This window comes from Strigops habroptila, chromosome 6, assembly GCF_004027225.2.
Source record: "Strigops habroptila isolate Jane chromosome 6, bStrHab1.2.pri, whole genome shotgun sequence".
Taxonomy (NCBI): domain Eukaryota; kingdom Metazoa; phylum Chordata; class Aves; order Psittaciformes; family Psittacidae; genus Strigops; species Strigops habroptila.
In genome coordinates, this window is record NC_044282.2 from 6900877 (window position 1) to 6921300 (window position 20424).

Here is a 20424-nt window from a genome sequence, read left to right on the forward strand (position 1 = left end):
GAGCAAGTCCAGAGGATGCCACGAGGGTGATTAGGGGGCTGGAGCACCTCCCATATGAAGACAGGCTGAGAAAGTTGGGGCTGTTCAGCCTGGAGAAGAGAAGCTGCGTGGAGACCTCATAGCAGCCTTCCAGTATCTGAAGGGGGCCTACAAGGATGCTGGGGAGGGACTCTTCCTTAGGGACTGTAGTGGTAGGACAAGGGGTAATGGGTTCAAACTTAGACAGGGGAGGTTCAGGTTAAATATAAGGAAGAAGTTCCTTATTGTGAGGGTGGTGAGGCACTGGAATGGGTTGACCAAGGAAGTTGTGAATGCTCCATCCCTGGCGGTGTTCAAGGCCAGGTCGGACGGAGTCTTGGGTGACATGGTTTAGTGTGTGTTGTCCCTGCCCATGGCAGGGGGGTTGGAACTAGATGATTTTAAGGTCCTTTCCAACTGTAACTATTCTATAATTACGTATAGGTGAAATGCATCTTTTTGTAAATAAGCAGTTGGTTATCTCACTCATCGTTTTGTTACAACATCATACTTTCCCTGACATGTCAGGGAGACATGAGGACAGTGTAAGGGGACATGAAGTCACAGTGACTTCAGTTTTCCTGGTGATTTGAGTCTGCTGCTTATTTGCTTTGTGATCTCGCTCTTCATAAAAGTGCTGCTGCAATAACAACACTTGATCGGGCTCAGAGGAGCAGAGTTGGGACCGATGCTTGGGATTTGCCCTCAGTGCAGTCTGATTTTCACTTGGTACTGGGCAGTAGCCTCTTAAAATTTATTCCCAGTTGCATCATCTCAAATTCAAATCTCCACAAGTCACTGGTGACATTAAAAATTCTTGGCCATTTTGCAAAACAACATTGTGTTTTAATGTTCATTTACACGATGAAGTAATTTGTATTCTCCTTACGAGTCTTAAATCCAGACACAATGTTTAAGACAGCAAAAACATTAGAACAAAAAAGTTTTATTTCTTTTGTTCAAAGGCTGCTTGTGGTTTTGAAGAGAACAAACACCAAACTATTTTGCTGTGCTCCAAATAAATAAACGAACAAACAAAACCCACCCAGACGTGATGTTTTTTCCCCACTTCAGGCAGGACTGATATTGGTATCTTCTTTTCCCAAGGTCAGTAACTGTCACCGATGAGATGGAGTTTTGCAGCAGAACCCTCTGCCTGCTGCAAAGCCAGTACTCACATGACCTCTCCCAGCCTGGCGTGGATCCTTGGTGGGTACAGGTACCCCATCCTGGTGGTGAGGCACTGGCTCAGGATCCCCCTGCCTCACCCCACTCCAGCTGCAGCCATGGGAGGAAGTGGCCATGAAGGGGAGGAAGCAGAAATACCTCTCTGTGCTGCTCCTCCCCTCCACTGTGGAGCCCCACGGCTCTCCTAGGTGCAGCATGCACCAGGCTGAAAGTGTTGCTGCCTCGAAAGCTTTTCACTGTTTTTTACGTGCCAAACCCACATGCTGCCTTGCTGCCGACAATGGCATCTACTCTGGAGAAGTTCATTCATTCCGTGGACCCCAGAGCTCTTCCCAGGGTCCTGCAAATCCAGTCAGGCATCTATTTCCAAGGTGAGCATCGGGTGCTTTCTGGCAGAGCTTTGCAAGTCTGTCTTTGACATCAGGTCGCCCTTGCGATATGGATGTAGGAGAGGCAGAGGGAGGATGCTGACAGAGTTGTCTCCCAGCAGTTTACCACCAGCTGCAATTTCCCCTTTGAAGAATCAGCATAAGAATCAATAGCTTTGGAAATGTCTTTGATAGGGTGTGCAGCTGGTCTTCTCACAGGCAGTGAGGAAGGAGCTGTAGTTAGTCTTCATGGTATCCTGGAAAGAGTCCTGGAATAAGTCATGAATTTGCTTTGCACTCGCACAGAGCTATCAATCCAGCAACTGCAAATCACCTCACAGAGGTTAATTGATTAAACCTAGCTCTAGTACTCTGGGGTTGGCATGAGCAGGTGCTCTCTGTCACATGAATAGAGAGCCAGGGAGTTTGGAAAGTGACTGGGATGGACTATACGTTTTTCCTGAATTTCTGCCCTACATTTGGGGGTACTTCAGGTGGTGCAACAATACAGAAGAATGGGTGTGAGCCATACAGGAGTGTAACAGAGGCCATATTTTGCTGGGGTTTCCTGCTGCAAATCTTCTTGTATTGAGTGCTGGGCTCTGCTTGTGCACAAAACACAGTAGAAGGGTGGTAAAGAGGCTTGCACAGGAGGGAAATGTTAGACGCTTCGTCAGGGCATAGATGTTGTTTAATAACAGTGAAAACACCATGTCAAGCTCATGTATCAGTCTAGGAAAAGTTACTGCCTTGTCACTGCAAGGGAAAACTTGGGGTCACACTAAATAAAACAGAGACAGCCTCATGAAATGAGCTGAAGACTTCAGCTTCAGCAGAATATCTGCTCCAGGATCCACAATATCTGTCTTCACATTAATCTAAAAATCCCCATTCTGCTCCATAGTAAAAGGAGAGAGGAGGTGGCCAATGTTAGCCACTTTCCACACACATAGGAAGTAGTAGTAATGTAAATACAAGTTGCATATATATGTACATGTATACATATATGTGCGTGTGTATATGTGTACATAAATACTGTGAGGTATATATGTATATACAAACTACTACAATAAAATGATGGTAGCCCAGCTGTCATCAGGTTTCTGAGTTCCTACAGTCTGCATCCTGCTGTTAGTGGATGGTAAAACTCATACCAGTACATCTTTGGAGCCAGGGTATTTCAGCTTGTGCTTCCATTTACTGTGTAAATGAGGAGAAAAAAACAGTGGAGGCATAGCCCACAGACCATTTTGCAGCAATATCCCCCCCGCATGTGAGAAAACATGGCTATTAGCTGATGACTGCATATAATAAAAGAGCCTGTGAAGCCTTGGGAGGGAGTGGCATGTGCGCTAGAGAGCCAGGCATGTTTGCACTAAATCCGAGGGCCCTTCTGCTGCTCTGATGTTTCTTCAGTCTTCAGCAGCACCACTTCTTCCTGTTCTCTGCTCCCAGTGGCTTCCTTTCAGCTGTACTCATGTGTGTTTCCACCAGCAGGCTAGATGCAGCACTAACATACATGCAGGTGTTTCTCGCTTATACAATAAGCAAGGCTAATACAGACATACTGTCTTATTTGGCTTCTTCCCCACACAGTTGGCACATCCCCAGAATAAGGAGTAACACAGATGTCAACTAGTGGGCTTGCGCTGGTTCCTCTGTCATCATCTTCCCTGCTTCAGAGGCTTCAGAGGAAGCTTGGGACAGTTGAGGCACTCTGTGCCTGATAGATTTGTAGGACCTAGGGCTACAAAAGGTATTCTCAGTCCAAACTCTCCCTTCCTCTCCTTCCCTCCCTCCCTCCATCCCTTCCTCTCTCACTCCGTCCCTCCCTAAGCAATCTATCCATGTTGGCTCCCTTCTGAACATTTTGCTCCCCTCCATACCTGACAGCAGGGGTGAACACACTGTTCTGTGATTGCATTATGATTTATGTTGCATTTTCTAAAGCAACAGTAGTGCTTCAGAGAGAGTCTGAAGTAAATCCTGTTATATTGCTAAACAGGAGAGTGAACCACTTTATGCACTTCAAATTTCCATTAGAATGACCATTCTTTAGTCCTTTCTCAGGCAGATACCCCCAGCCTCTAATAATCCTTTTCTAATTTTCTAATTTCTCCTACCACGTGCAGTACACCAGCAATCGCATTGTGGGTAATGGCAGGTCTGTTGACAGCGAATATGGGTTTATTGCGATGGTTGCAGGGGCCAAATCAGAGCATCTGTGCACTGATTGTAGTAGCTCCCAAATGTCTACAAAGTCAGCCTGGTTAGCTGAGTCCTACTTGGATTAGTGTTTTTATGGAGATGGATTTCATAGGGATCTTTAACCATTCTCAGCAGAACATGCAGATAGTAAGGGAGAAGATTTATTTTTAAAGCATTACATGAGATTGTTTGAAACTTGTCAGTCACAAGAGATTATTAATTTTCTGCTGTAAAAATTTAAAGTAGCAAGGATTTTATGTATATATGTACATGCTATGTGTGCTTCTCTCTCAGCAACACCACAAAAAGGTGCAACGTTTCTTAATGTCAGCTTAACCGGGAACATCGAATGGCTAATGGAGTAAATAATGGTCTACTAAATCCATTAGAGCTGTCACATCAAAGTTGTAGCAGCCAAGCAAAGGCAGCTATAGCAATCTAGGTAGTAAGAAGACAACAAAGTGTAATTCATTCCCTGGTCTTCTGTGGTGGATTGTGTGCCGTGGGGATGAAACTCTTCATCCACTCTATTTGGACGCAACATTTTGCACACACTGCACTTAGGCCTAAATGGTTTTACAAACATAAGACTTGCAAATTAGCCTTACTGCTCTTAACAGATTTTCAGTACCTCTGGAAGCATAAGAAAAGCATAGTGCGTTAAGTCTTTGTTAGGGTGGATGTATATTTTGCCGTGTGGTGAGGTATTTTTATTAGAGTCAAGCTCCAGAGAAAGAGTGGGAATTTGATTGCTTTGGGCAAGGTAAAAGCTCTAAAAGATGCCATTCTGCCCTCACAGTATGTTACACCAAATGTAGTCTATGTGTTTGTTTTCAAGCCCAAGCCTGCCTGCTGCAGTTTCTGGGGGAGAGTGGGTTGAAACATGCTCTGTGCACTCATTCCACGATTAGTCTCTCTACTGGCCTATAAAGAATTAAGTTCCTGCTGCTATTAATGAAATTGTAGCTCCCCAAACTGCAAATGGGCAAGACTTTATAGACCCCGTTTCCATTCAGAATACTTTCAGCTAGAAAAGCTATGGGCAATTGAAATTTTGCTGCTAGTAGCGAGTACTACAACCTAGACACCCTTCTGAGGAAGCTCTGTTCACATTTCTGTTCCTGGATTGAAGCAGAGGGAAGGGTTTCTCCTGGGGTGTTATCAATATTTTTCATGCTACACCTGGACTTTGGGGTTGGTTGAAGCCTTACTCAGTTTATTTCAGGCAGGATAGCCAAGGTTTGAATGGCTTGTTCATACTTCCATGTTCCTACCCTCCTTTCCCTCTACCAGTGTGTGGCTTCATAGTCAGAGCCCCAACCTGCAGTCACCCCCTATGACTGTCTGACACTATGCAGACGCAGGAACATGGGGTTTTAGTAATAGCCCTAACTTGTTCTAAAGTGCTTTTCGTTCATCAGAAAACAGAAACACAGGTGAAAGGAGAGGGTGGTTATGCAAACCCTAGGGATGCTTCTCAGGGAAGTTATTTTGGACTCTGAAGTCTTAATCTCATTGTTACAGGAACTGGGCTGTTGAATCTCTGAAGGGAATAGAAAGGCTGATTGTAAAATGAGAGCAAGTTTGCCAGATACAAGTATCTTGATAATCAGCACTGATTAGAAAGCAACTACAGTGCAGACCGAAGTACATGACAATTTAATAGCTCATTAAAATATGTTATTAAAAATTAAACTACTAAAACTCAATTGGAAACTGATTTGATTGATTGAATATCTTTTGTTGAACATTTTAGTAAATATTGATACTTAGTGAGCTAAGTACTGTATGACCACTGATTTTTACAGATAGCATGCAAGTACAGGCTTTCATCTTTGTGTTGCAAAAATTATGTCTGTTTTAATACTGATGTAATTATTTTACAGGTAATTGAATTTAACATTCTGCAGGCTTAATTTAACCAGTGGCAGGACAGTAAAAAGTGTCAAACTTTAATTGTGAAAAATGTAGAACTTCTCAAGGCATCGATTCTGTTGGTGTTTCTTGCTACTAGCCATGTTTCCTACCCACAGCCTTCCCATTTTTGCTCCACCTAAACAGAAATCACACATTGCATTTTTTTATTCCCCTAAAGCTAAATGCACACATCAGCCATGGGATTAGGACACCATGGATTGGGTCTTGTGAGAGTACAGGAAGTGCTGGTAGCACCTGGCTGCAGTTCAGCTGTTCAAAAGCAGCATTTGTGTTGTATAAAATCACAGTGCCAGGACATGTCTTCTTTATGATGGACCCATGAAACACATCGGGAAAGTTTATACTCTGTGCTCTTTCTCTGAGGAAACTCTGAGCCAGCAGGCTCCACCTCTGCAGGCTGGGAGTGCAGTGAAGCAGCATTCTGTAAACGTGATGCTCCACTCTCTGCTCTCTTGGGGCTCTAAAATGTGACAGGTCTTTTAACAGAGGGAGAAAATAGTGGGAAGAGGCAACAGTGGGGTCTCAGATACATCCCTGGTTAATGCCCTTCCAGAGCTAAGGGAGTTAAAGATTCTCAGTATTGCCAGGTGGAGATCACAGCTCTGGGCAGCTGCTTGGTGTTTTCCAATAGCTGCATGAGGGGTGATGACAAACAAAACGCCTTGGGATTTGCTCCTTCTTTGGTGAATGTGAATAGTTCCATTTCAGAACTCCCTTTGACAAACCATAAAGAACATGAGCATGCTTAGGCTCATGGTTCCTCTTAGCTCTCGTTTTCTGGTTGTGTATCCGTACCTGCTCGACCTCTCTGTGGTTCCAATTTCACCCTTTCTGCTTCTATAACTGAGTAACAGCTTCTTTCGAGTGTGCGGTTCTGTGAGCCTTTCAGGGGAGTGATGGGTTCTGGCATCAGAGTGCTGGAACCACTTATAAAAATCCTGTTAACCCCATAACTGCAGCTAGGCAAACCAAATAGGAGAGAAACCCTTGTACATCAAGTCTCAGCTGCCCCAAATCCTAATTTAGACAATACATCACTCTCAACACTAACAGAAAATCATCATGTAGGACGGAATGATTTTCTACTGTTTTTAAGCCAACCTAGAGGTGTGAAAAGCTTATGAGTAGATGAAAGCTAGGATATGCGGTCTGTAACACTTATGAGTATAACAAAGAGGCTGCCTCTTCTGGATTAAAGGCACTTTTTCTTATAAAAAGCAACAAGACAATTTAAACAGAGGCTGAAACATGAACATCTTTGAGTAGCTTTGATGAAGATAATTAGGGTTGTATTTCTTAGAGGTGGAAGATCAGTAAAAATGACCTGTGCATTTACTGGGTGGACTCTCAGTTGAGTGCATGCCAAAGGGAGAATTGCACATGAAATGGGTGAAATTTGTGGTACTGTGTTTGCACTTGCCAATTCGTCACATTTTTTTTACAGAGATAGATGCCAAACCTGTCTGTAAAAATTGAAGGGTTTTTTCTTTTGAACATAGTTGTTTCCCTTCCTCTTGATTGCGCAGTTAGGAGCAAGACCCCTGTGTACAGCCTAGGGTTCAGATAGTTTGGATTCTCTTTTGTGGTCAGGATTCAGAGCATGTTGGTAAATTTTCTCTATTAATATGTACCACTGGAACTCTCCCGCTCTTGTTCAGGCTGCTTCAAAACTATGCTTTATTCTGAACAAGAAGAAAAGTGCCCTTCAGTGAATGCAATATGAGAACAAACCCTGACTTTTATGGGTCAAATATTGCTCATTTTATTCATGCTGCTGCCCTCAATGGGATGACTCATCCAGACAAGTGAGAAAATTCTGACCCTGAGTAGCTGGTGCTGAGGGTGAAACTGCTTCAAGGATCTCCTTGTGGGATTTTCTTTCTATGACATTCACCTTTGGGCCTCTCTGTGGATCTCATAGGAGGTGGGCAGAATACCCAAATTGCCTGGTTTGTCTTGACACAAGGGTCAGACCCCTGCCTTGGCTTGCTGAAGCTGCCCTGAGTGTGCTGGTTTCCTGCAGCAGAGGGGGTCCCTGGCTGGTGTTGCATTTGGGCCTCCAGGGATGCAAGGAGGAGGACTGCAGCAGGAGGAGCCCTATTTGCCTACCCATGAACCTACCATCCTATAAAATGCCAACACAATTCTTACAAACTCAGGTTCTGGGAATATAAAGGGACAACTATAGCAAATAACAGAGGAGGGAGGAGGCTAAACATCTCACCATACACAAGCCCATGACCATGCACCTTTTCTGAGTTACAGGGCTTTTGTGGAGTAATTTTTTTTTTTCTCCAGTTCCTGATGATCTATGCATAAGGGGACATGGTATTAGTACAGTTTCACAGTTTCTGGTTAGCTCCATTGGACACACAGTAATGGCACAAGGGGCAGCATGCTGTGGTCTCAGTAGGGGAAGATGCTTAAACATGTTTCCAGTTCTGCACTTCACCTGTGATGTGCTCAACACTCTGGCCTGATCCTGCAATTTAATTTAGGCAGCCTGCTTAAACCTAGTCAAACAAAGCACACATTTTCAGTTAAACATCAGCTTCAGTAAACATACCTTCAGTGAAAGTAATTAACACTGCAAAGAAAATGAATAAAGCTAAATAAATCATGAACAGCTTAACCAGTGACTAATGCTATTCAAAAGCAACTTTTGGCATTCTCTTCACTGCTGCAGTAATTCTGACTCATGTGGATAAACCCAAACAAAAGGTCAAAGATGTTGCATTTGGAGCTGGGGTTTCAGTTGCTCTTTCCATTATAGTGGGTGTTGCATACAAAAAGCTCTGCTGCCACATGCGGAGCGTGAGCCCTCTGGATAGATGAGAATGAGAAGAAAGTATTTAAAAAAAAAAAAAAAAAAGCCATAAACCTATCAGGAAAGGAATAAATCAGAAACTGCGGAAGTAACTTTTTAAAAAATTCCATTATGATTGAAATGGCTTAAAGCACTTGACATTTAAAGTTTGACTTTATATGGGAAAAGATAAATCTTAGAGCTTTTGTTTTTTGATGGTTTTGTGCTGGCAAAAATCAGACCTCTGCAGCCTAATTAGGTATGATCAAGATAAGATGCCTTCTTTACACAGACCCTTTTGAAGGGAATTTACTTTCATGGCATTCAGCAGCTGAACTGCTTGGAGGATTTGTGTCCCAGACTGACCAAACCTGCACTTTTTTGTTGCTTAAGACATATTAAAGAGAGAAGAGCCGTTACAAAGCCCAGTAAGTTGCTCTGTCACTTGATAAAGGACCTTCTACAGAAATTCACGATGACTTTGTGACCACTGCTAGCCCTGTGCTTCTGGAGCACCCTGTGGGCACAGGGGAGCTGGGCTCACTTGCTCTCGCTGGGTGCACCTTCTGGGTGTAGCAAGGAAGGGACGGATAAAAGCCATACAGGTGCTTTATACTATTTGCAGCCACTTTCACAGCCTGGGGTTGGAGAGAGAAGCTGGGTCGTGCTTTCTTCTTTGCCTGACATTGAGCATATGATTTTCAGCTCTTCATATCTTCCCCACAAGGTGTTAGTTTATTTGAGTTTAGAGGGGGAAATCCACAATGCTGATTAGCATCTGCAGTGTTCAGGAGGTATTTGACTGAAAAAAAAAGATACTTACCTTCTTGCCATCAGAAATAAGTTACATTTCCCTACTGCTTAATCAGAGTATAACATGATTAAAGTTATTAAGCAAAATTCTCCTCCCTGCAACTTTAAAATAGATCTCTTTTCTTGCCAAAGAGCATAAACTCTGAACAACTGGCTAACACCCAAATAATGCCCATAAAGAATGATATCTTTTTAATTGACACTAATTATAGATACATTATATCCTTCATATTACTTTGGGAGCAGCTTTAACAAAACTGGTTTCAGCTGAGCTATGTCATAGGGGAAAGCAGGCTATTGTTCTGGCTAAATGGCTGCACCAGGGGATCGTGCCTTTATGTGAAAGGAGAACCATTTCGCCAGCCCTTGAGACAGAGTCACCTCTGATCTGAGGAGACAGCACCCATATGGGCAACTGATGACAACATAATAGTGGAGAAAGGAGCACTGGGAAGAGGACATTGGGGCAAAATTCTACTCCTTCAGGAGATCTTTCATCTCTCTGCAAAGCAGCCAGGTTCCTGGTTCTTTGGATCCTGTTTCAGAGACAGCTCAGCCTGCCAGCTGCAATGAATTCAGTGGGTGTTGCTGAGAGATGAAAGGGGTAATGTTTTCCTTCAAGGATTCAAACTCATGGGCTGAGACGTCAATGCCTAGTGTTTGGACTCCAAAGACGTTTGTTTTGTTAGGAGAAAAGCTTGGTCTTTGCTCAAAAGAAGAAAAGAATGGGAGAGATTTGGAAGTGCTTAGCGGCACCCTGTAGCAGACAGACGGTTAGACCGGGAGTCAGCCAGCCTGGGCTTGAGCTCCAACCCTGCTCAGTGATCCTCTGTGCCACCTTAGTCAAGCTTTTTGTCTTGTTTGAATTGCTGTCCCTAGCCCTCCTTGCTAAACTGCTCAGGGGCATGCAGCAAAAGGGAGTTACATAGAAGTGATGTATTATTGCTGTTTAGTCATGGGCCTGATTTTTGAGCCATACTTCCTATCAGCATCAGTGAAGCATTCACTCCGAGGGCAGTCACCAAATGAGGCTCTAAGCTGCTGGGAAGGAAAAGAGACATATTACCGAGATATTTGCTGTTCTACCTTGTATTATAAAATATTTCTCTCAGTTGTACTGTCATGTGTCCTGACATGAAAAATGGCATTCTCCATCTTAGGCATTCACTGTATTTATGTTTTATATTGTTGTTTTTATAAAACTCTTTTTGTACCTCTAATGAGAAATAAATTAAATAAAGGGCTCATGTTAGGGAAGATGGTGTTGTGGCTGCTTAGCATTTTAGGAAAGATGGAGGAAAAAGATATTGAACCAATTGTTATGGTTGCTTTGATGTGATCGCAGCAGTTGCTAATATGGATTGTCAAACTAGAGATGAGCTTATGAAAGGATATAAATGTGGTTTTTATTGAACAAAGTAACAAACCAAAAAAGGTAGTTTCAAAGGCAACAAGCTCTTTAATTACAGCCTTCAGGGGCATTGTTTGATCACTGTAAATAGGCTGCTTTATTCTGGGTTCTGCTAAAATGTTTGGGTTTTTTTGCATTATGTTGCATATATGTTTCTCAAATCAAAAAGATTCAGTTCTTAAGGTTACTTGATTTACATTTTCAGCATCTTACGCTTTCTTTGTGGCTTGAGTGAGACAAACACAGTTACTCTTGGGCAACAAATAAATGTACTATAAGGTCCATTTAAATTTTATTTTTCACTATATTGTTCATGTGGGTTCACATCACACAGCTGAAGTAAAATCTTTCAGGGTCACATTCTCACACAGCGGGTACTTCCACAGTGTTTTAAGACTAATTATCATGGCTTTTAAAGGAAAAAGAATTTTTATTGTCCCTTTTGAAAACCATGCAGTTTCCTTCCCTCCCTTTTATCAGCACAAATATTTGCTGCAAATGCCTAGATGACAAATCACACAGGTAACATTTTTGTCATCTGAATGTAATCTTTATTGTACTATTCCAGGCAAACCGCCAAGCAAGGGCTAAAATCAGGGCTAAGGCAGTCTAGTTGCAGACAAATATGTGATTACAATCAATACTGTATGTGCAATTTGACCCCCAAAAATGAATCAGTTCTTATACGGATGGCAGAGTTTCTTTTTCTTTTTTTTTTTTTCTTTTTTTAACCTGGTATCCCTCACAGCATCTTACCCTCATGATCTTTCAACCTCTTGGTCTATTTTAAATGAAGTTGATAAGTGAGGAGGTAATTAAAGACCCACAAGTTGCCCATGAATATGGTCATCTAGGTAGATATCTATGTACATATATACACATTTATCTGTCTATCCACTCATACATATGTTTTACTACTGATAAGCTGTTGAAAGTTGGTCTCTGACTTCCTTAATTGGATGGAAAATGTGGTGGCATTGTTGCATAAGCAATTTATCCAACTTTTCTTCTGGGATGAAGGGTACAGTCCTATGACCATGAGTCCTGGGATTCTTGGGCACCCTACACCTCTACTCTGCTAAAAGCTTTCCTCTCTTCTAGAATGGCCTTCCTAAATGCTTAATACCCTTTCCCTTCTCAATGATGAAAAAAAATACATCTTCTTTTTTTAGTTCAAGAAGGGGTTCACTTTCCTTAGTATTACTGCAGAGTATTGTTTTTGCCGGTGGATTATGTATCCATGTAATAGTTTATTTCTTTGATGGAAAGACAACCAGCTCCCTTGATTTTCTTTTTTTTTAAATTTTAGTTAAAGCCATAAAGTGTTTGGGTTTTTTTAAGTTTTAATTTTCATCTCACTTTTTCCTTGAACTGATGCTTTTAGATGAATGATCCATTTATTTTCCACATCAATGTTATGTTTTGTTCTGATGAAAGACCCTGAGAGTCAAGGTGCTGTGGCAGCCCTGTGTGTCTGTTCTGCGCACACTCTTCTGTGGCTTGCAGTGTGGCATTTATAATCCATCTCTTTTCTGAATGCATAATCTTGGCCCTTGATGTTGCAAACAGAGCCTGCAGCTCCATGTAATGCTTTTTGTAGACTCCAGCTTGCACTCCATATGCTTGTCTGCCTCAGGTACTTTCTCTCTTTTATGAGTGGAAATTCTATTTTCTTGTGTATGTTAGCCTTTTCTTGTAGTATTTTAGATTCTCTGCCATCTCTACAGTGCTAGGCCACTGTTTATGCTGTGTAGGTTATCTGCATTTCTCATGGTTTGCAAATTTTGATTGCTTTGTCAAAGGCTAATTTTTGTGTCATCCAATCATCTATTTTAGAGTGTTTGGCAGAGCTAGTCTCTTCTCATGCGTATTGCCAGATTAGATCTTCAGACTGGGACCATCACTAACTGATGAGTTTCACTTTTTTTGCAAGCTCTGTTTATGCTTTTTATTTTGCGATGGAGGGCAGGACTCCTAAACCTCTGCCATATGATTGGTAGTTAAGCTATTGTGCCTGAGGATAGGTAAATATGATAAAAGTAGTAAGTCTTTCAGAACCAGCCATGATCAGAAACCGGGCCCTCCTCTGACTCCCCTCTTTATTTCTTGGTGCCACTACTCTGCTGCAAATATAGACTGAAGTAGTGCTTAAATATTCTACAATCACACGATCATTTTTTGAGAAATTCAGCCTCATAACTGCTCCATTCTTCCCCTCAGGGCCGTTGCTTGGGTTGCTCTACTCCAGCTACCATGTTATTTGGAAATCAGCCACGGCCAGCAAGGCCATGGAACCTGGGTGGCACAGTGCGTGTACTCCTATGGGACAGCACTGTTTGCATGTGGGTGAGCAGCGGGGCCCTGCTGCGTCCTGGGGAATGTCTGCAAAGGCTGTCTAGCAGAGGTGAAGGCAAATGTGCCTGGAGCCCATAATTAGTCAGTGCAGTTACTTTCATATGTTAAATGATTTCTAAGGGTCTATTTTCAAATGAGTTAATCTGGAGAAGCTGGATCTAAATATGCACTGAAGAAAAAAAGCAACTCTAGAAGTCATGAGCTCCCATTTTGAGTAGATTTTCACAAATATTTATTCAGAGGTGAGAATATTGGAATTCTTTGCTCATCTTTCCATGTTTCTGTAATGCAGAGCTCATCATGCTGCATCCTCTAGGATTCCCTGTATCTAATAATATCATGGCTGCTTGTGATCGCCGCTGTGCCTGATGTGAGGAGTGAGGTGGTTCAGCACAAAAAGAATATTACCCTCTTCACGGCTGCTCAATCTTTCTCTTTCTTCCTCTAATATGAAATAAGTATTGCACGTACACTTTTCTGACTGTCATAAAATATCCTGTGGAGCTCAGCTAAAGGAATGAGAGCTATGATAATTCCTCATGTGTTTATTAGAGCAGCAGCCAGCCTACTGAGGGAAACTGTAGCAATATCCAGTGGAGACATCTGACTTACTCAAGGCTGAATTGCTCAGAGACTCAAGGGAGAGCAAAACAACTATGCACTGTCTTTACAATAAGAAAACCTGATTGTTCTTTTTTAATTAAAGGGCAGCAGCTCTCTTGGCCTTCTGCTTGGTACCAGATTGGCTGAAAGTATGCATTAACAGCATGTTTCTTCTTATCAGCTACCTGGCTGTAGTTGACATTTGTGTGGCACTATAATCCAGAATCCCTTTGTGCTAATCATCATCCTGGTGTGCAATAGAAAGTCAGTAGCCTGCTGAGGGAGTTTAGAGCCTAAACTCAGCAGTGTTCTTGATGCTATGTAGGGTTCTCAGCAACAGAAACCAGGCAATGTTGTCACATCCAGCCTGCCGAAAGCAACTGCCACACAATTTTTTAATGTTTTTTTTTGGTTTTTTTAGCTGATATTCCTTCTACACAAGGCTAAATACATACATTGGTACCTGTCTTCTTGAGGGTAGTAGCTGGAGATTTCCGAGTGTCCATCTCAATTGTGAGAGCATTGCACAAGCAACAGACAGGTTTGCCTGGACATGCCTTCACAACAGAGCACACTTAACCAGTTGCTCAGTGTTACTCTTGTTCATCCTTCTGTCCTAATACAAACCTGTTGTTCTGTGGCGCTCTGCTGAGGCTTTGGGTTTAAGGCCAAAACCAGAGCAACTTGTGTTCAGGTTGCGCTTGCAGCGACCTCCCATGAGGTTGAGGTGATAGCAAAAAGCTTATCACCTGCAAGTGCTGCAGCAGAGGTGATAAATATATCCCAGACTCAGTAAGAAATGCTGATTAGCCCAGGCTGTGGTTGTGACTAGAACTGATCTTGAATGATCATTAGGAAAACCACTCGGCTAGTAGTTGCATTTCTGATATGACACCTGGGAAAAAAGAAAAAAAAGCTTTCTTTTTCCTCCCCAGCAACTACAGGGAGAGCTGTGGGGTAAAAAACGTCACTTTCTGTGGGAAGTGAGTTCTGCAGGCGATGGCAATATTTCAGTACAGGCCATCTCAATTATTGATTGCGACTATATAGCCAGAGGTCAAGTTTTAAATACCTCTCATTGCCTAAGACCATTCTGGTTACCTAGGTTAAAAGGGGGAAAAAAAACCCCAAAACCAGAAACTTTAAACTGAACAAGATGCAAGAAAGGGCTATTGGGGGATTGTGGGAAGGAAAATCTTCTTGGCAGAGATAAAAAGAATATGTGTCTTCTAGATTTTTGTCAAAAGTGTGACCAGAGAAGGGAAAAATTAATCTTGAAAACCCTTTGGAGAAGAGATAAATGGGAGTGATGAAAAAAGTATTTTAAGTAGCAAAACAATGTTAGTAGCAGAGCAAATGAATACGCTTACCAACGCATTGGGAGTGGAAATGAGAATAGGGTTTCTTACCACAGGGAAATGAAATTCTGAGATGGGATTCCAGAAGGGGTACTTCCACACCACTTAAGTATAGAGCTTGGTTAGTTCTTGGAAGGAACTGCACAGCATCAGAAGAACAGAAGCTAGCATTAAAGTCAGCATTTCTGATGTTCTGTGTTCAATGCAGTTCTATCTACAAATGGAACACCATGTGTTTGCTGCACTGCTTTTCTATATAAGTAATTAGTCCCATGCCTCAAAGCTGCTTCTAAGCTCCTCCAGTGACCAGGAAGAATTTTCCTTCTGCAGAACTTGGCTTTCATTTTGGTTTTGCTTTATTCTTCCCCCACTTCTGAAACAGCAGAGATTGACCACAGCTACAATGGAGAAGGGAGGATTGTTTTTGTCAGGGCAGAGAGGGGAGGGTTGCTTTTGGCAGAACAAACTGCAATTCCAGGTTTTGTGAGGAAGCTCTGAAATGCTTGGTTGAATTGCCTTGTTCCTGAGCTCAAACTTCTGAGCATCACAGACAAAAAAGGAATTTTTTTGCTGCCAGGTCAGAATCAGTAGGCATTTTTTCAGCATGGGCCAGGGATTACCACTGTCAATTGGCCAGTCTTCCAATTTCTTGTACTTTCTTTAAGTTTTTTGTTGCTACAAAAAGTTCAAATGCTAGTTAATGCTTTGCCATCTCCTGGGCTCTTCCTGGGGACCTTCTAGGGTCTATGTTTTTTTGTCTTCTGCTGTAGTGTGTTATATCCTATGGGATATGCTGTGCCCTGTGCCATGCAGAGGCATCTTTCCTGTCCAATCTCCACTGCCTGGTGATTTCAGGAGGCAGCTCCTTATGACCCAAGTAATCCTATGCTCTACTTCATTCCATTTTGGTCTCGTAACTTGGAAATGCAGGTTCTTCAGACCTTGTTCTCCTTATATGCATCTAAGATCAGTGAACACATAGATCTGATCTAGAGATCACTAAAGTCACAAGATGGATTTTTTCAAAACACTAAAGAAGAAAATAAAACATTAGGTTAGTTATTGCAGGACAAGTATTGTTTCATATAACTTATTTTAGGTATTTTTGCTTTCATTCAGTGAGGTAAAGTCACTGGAAAAAGTGAGGAAAAGATGAATAACACTTTTCTTTCGTTTTGTATTTCTTTTCAGGCTCCATCTATGAAATGTTTGGAAATGAATGCTGCCTGTCAACAGGAGAAGTCATTAAAGTTATTGGCTTCAAAATTAATAAGCTCATAGCAAGTATCTGTGAGAATAATGAAGTCAGCCAGTTTTCAGCCAAAGTGGAATTACCACTGAATTTTCCTGGTATAGTATTTCATGAATGCATGTTTTAAAGGAATCATAACCCTGAGTAGTCACCTTTGTTCATTTTATTAATTTGCTGTCTTGATTGATATTTGTTTTAGCTTACAACTCAGCTGTCAAGGATACAATTTTATTAGATTGCACAAGACACAGTCAACTCACTTTTAAATTTCAACTCTTAGTGCTTTTTCAAGCCTGGATAAATTTTATTAAGGTTATAATGTTTGGTAGTTAAGCTTTCTTAGGGTGACTTAAGGTCACTCAGTGTAAGATTACTACAAAAATCTTCTTTTCAGTTTCTTGTGACTTTGCCAAGCTTTCTCTGAGCTGAAATCTCCTTGCTGTGTGCTCAGACTATGATTTATTTACTATTACTATATTTTTATTGTATTATTTTGGATATAAAGTATTACAAATATTTTGTTATGTTTTGGTTTTACTTTAATAATTTATTTTAATTCCAGTGGCCAAAGTGGCTGCTCCATGCCTGGAAACAGGATTAGAGGAAAATGGATATGTTTTCCTGCTTAAAGATCACTTCAACTGTTCTATAGCAAAGTCCCAAAATATCTATATTTTGGAGGATGCACTTGAAATTTGGCAAGTGGTACTGACTTATTATTTGTAACATATTTTGCTGTGTTCATGTGGCCTTGTTAGGGCAAGCTGGCCAAGTACTGTATGTACCCAGCGCACCTAGTTGATCACATGTCATATTTATTCATTTTTCAATGCTGCTCTCATCTGAATTCTTCTCTTCTTAGGGCCCAGCCATGTTAAATAGGGAAGTGATTGGAGTGCAGAGGGAGAAGTGCTGGACTGTGAGCATCCATGTGTGGGAAGTGGAGGAGGCAAACTAGGTTACGAAACTGATAGGAAAAGTTTGGATCTTGGAGCAGGGGAGAAGGATGAAGACTCAGCATGCAAAGATCAGGGACTGGAGACAGCAGTAGAGGTGTTTACCAGCATCAGAGGAGGACTGCACCCACAGAGAAGTATACATGTACAGCATTTCATATGCTTGGAGTCTTGCAGGCAGCAGAGGTAATGGGAGCCCCCCAAGGACAGGAGAGGATGAGGCTGGAAAACAGCACAAAGAGGCCAGTGGGATGTGGGAGGGGGCCTGTGTAGGTCTGGGAGAGAAGTTGTGGGGCACCTGAAGGTAGGAAACACTGGGACAGAACACACACAGGACACAGCGGCCTTCGAGAGCCAGAGATCACATCCAGGACTCACTTTGGCCAGCACTAGTTCTAGCTAATGCACTGAATGAGACTACAGTTCTGTAGGAATAAAAAATAAATCACAGAATGTAAACATTTAATTAACACTATTGTGCTGCAAGCGCATGGGAGGCTAAATTGGTGCTGCACAGGGAAACATAATTGAGTGTTTTCTAGTGTTTGAGTGCTTAACTTAGTAACTTCATTGATGTTCTTCTAATGAATTGCTGAGCATGTGAGAATGTGTGCACATGCATATATATAGTTTAGGCTATGCCAGTGTCCAAACTGGTATGTACTTTTTCTACAAAGGAAGACAAGACACACTTCTTGAAGCAAGTAAAGTGTAAAAGCACCTGCAAATGCAATGTTTTATCTGAATTCCACAGGAAAATATCTTCTGCCATGCCTTCATTTTCTGCCATGCCTTCATCTCTAAAATACAGATTTCTGCGTAAAATAGTCTTGTATATAAATTTCTTTTTCCCAATAGATGCTCAATTTACTTTCATGTTTTTCTTACTCGGTGAATCAGAGCCATTTGTATGACCACTTATTCAAAGACTTTTTTGGAATGCCATTTTCAAGCATTAGTAGGGCCCAAATATAGCGATCAAAGACATTTTAATTATCTGTGGCTACCTAGAGATATTAAAGTACTGCTGCAATGTGAACTCTCAAGATACTTGGTATTTTTCTTCAAATCCAAGCTTCTTTGCCATTATTAAAATTCCTTTTGTCTCTAAAATATATACACATATAGTAACTCATATTCTAAATCTTGATTGGCAGATGTGTTTGAACATTTGAATCCTAAAATATCCAACACAACTGAGTGATAAAAGTAATCTTACATTGATTAATGTTGAATCTCCTGATTTTTAGAACAGAATGACTTGTGATTTCAGATGCTTGAACCTGGTGAATCTGGATTCGTTTGCATTCAAGTGATCAACTTTATAACTTGGTATTTGGATGTTTTTGCCCTGTTGAGCACATTTTCATATTCGGTCTGATCACTACAATTCGCATGAATACTTATGAACTCTCCCAACCAGTGTTCTAGAAAACTGGGTTATTTCAGTAGAAAAATAAATTCAGAGTTCATTTTGCTGAAATTCATCATTATTGTCCTCCACATGATGGGTATTACTGAACAGCAGCACTGAAGAGGGGCATAATGACAGTTCTTATCAGCCCAACAGGGAGTACCACTCTCTTGTTTCTCTCTGTATGTGTACTCTTATGCGTTCAAGAGCTTTTTGGTAAGGTAAATTTGTCATTTCTCTAATTTAGTTCTTAGCTGAAGAATGATTCTGCTTTACAAAGTCAGGATGTCCCAGCCTCTGCTTTTTCTTGACCTTTTTCCTTTTCATTTTAGTACATACACATGCTAAACTCTAAACAAAACATTGTATTAGAGTGTTGCTGGCTTGCCCCTGTCTCCAGAGCAAAGCACAGAACCAAACTGCAGATGGTCTTTTTCACACTGCCATTGACTTACTTCAAGAAAAATATCCACAGGTCTCTAGGAGGCCGACATTGTATTACATTGTACGTATAGTGCTCTCTTGCCAGTGTTGATGCAAAGAAATCTTTTGCTTCGATGTTATTTTCCATTTCCTCTGTTGTGAGTTATCATTTGTATGTGGTGGGCTCATGTATCCGTTCACCATGTGCATGCTAGCATAAATAAGCAACTCTTCCATTTCGGTTACTCTGGGGATAGCATCTCTGTGAGTGAAGACTGGGCTCATTTGCTTTAAATGATCCTTACTCTTTGTCTTTTTGAATGCATTTGCAGTCTACAGTATTCCTTTTTCCTGCTCTGGCAAATCAGATCCTTGATGAAGGCCTAATCTGCCCTTTGCATTAGAGAAACCACTACAACTGCAAGTTTACTAGCTGTGTTATTTCATTTTATCTTTATTCTAATTTGTACTTTTTCATGCCTCAGAGGGCCAGGCTATTCTTTCTGCGCATATACACTGGGTAAAAAAGGAACTCTGCTGTTACTCTAGACACTTCAATGGCTACATCTAACAGCATTTTGAACTACAGTTTTCACTACAAACAAGTTAGCAGAGACAGGTAATTTGCACAACACCCAAACTGTTTGCCAGCACAAACGATTTCTGTTAAATTCCTTCTTCTGCAAAAATATTGCTAGCCTGTCCCTGCTCTCAGGGGGTCCCTGGTAGTGCTGCTGCTCATTCCTCCGTGGTCTGACAAATGCATAGCTGAGCACGGCTGTGCCTTTTAGCTCCCAGCCTCTGCAAGCCAAAGGACAGGGGCTTGTCTCTGACCATGCAGTACGTGTGGAAGAAGAGGGATTAGGCATTAGAAGGCTCATCTCAATAGGAGGTGATGGTGACATAGCAGACATGGCCTTTAGGGCAGGATAAGGAAAGGAGCATGCTGGAGCAGGGGAGGTAGCAGAGTGGGTGGTGGAAGCAAGGGAAAACAGGAATAGCAATCAAGTCAGCTCCAGAGAAGATGGGAACTGAGCTCTTCCCAGTCTTCTGCATTACCTTGGGGAACAGACATTAGTAGTCTGGAACAGAAGGTCTTTCTGCTATTTTTTCTCCTTGAAGGCTACTTGCTTCTCTACTAGGTGAGCCTAACTACTGGCTTTCTCAGTTTTCTGTAGGGAAAGGAAGAAAAAAAGATAATAAAAAGCATATTCCTTTTCTTCAGGACTCAATTATAATTAAGACTGAAAATGCATGTCTATAAAGATACAGGGAGGTACACTTTATCACTCTATAACCGTCTCACTATATAA

At 41.6% G+C, this 20424-nt stretch overlaps 1 protein-coding gene across 1 annotated transcript in view; it reads left to right on the forward strand.

Annotated features, from left to right (window-relative positions):
- Positions 1-1418: 1418 nt before the first annotated feature.
- THEMIS (thymocyte selection associated) overlaps positions 1419-20424 on the forward strand; it is a 68341-nt gene continuing 49335 nt past the window's right edge. The window contains exons 1-2 of the mRNA XM_030490827.1: positions 1419-1577; positions 16258-16416. Of these exons, the coding sequence (XP_030346687.1) occupies positions 1487-1577; positions 16258-16416 (250 nt within the window). The 5' untranslated portion in view covers positions 1419-1486. The remainder of the gene's footprint in view (positions 1578-16257; positions 16417-20424) is intronic.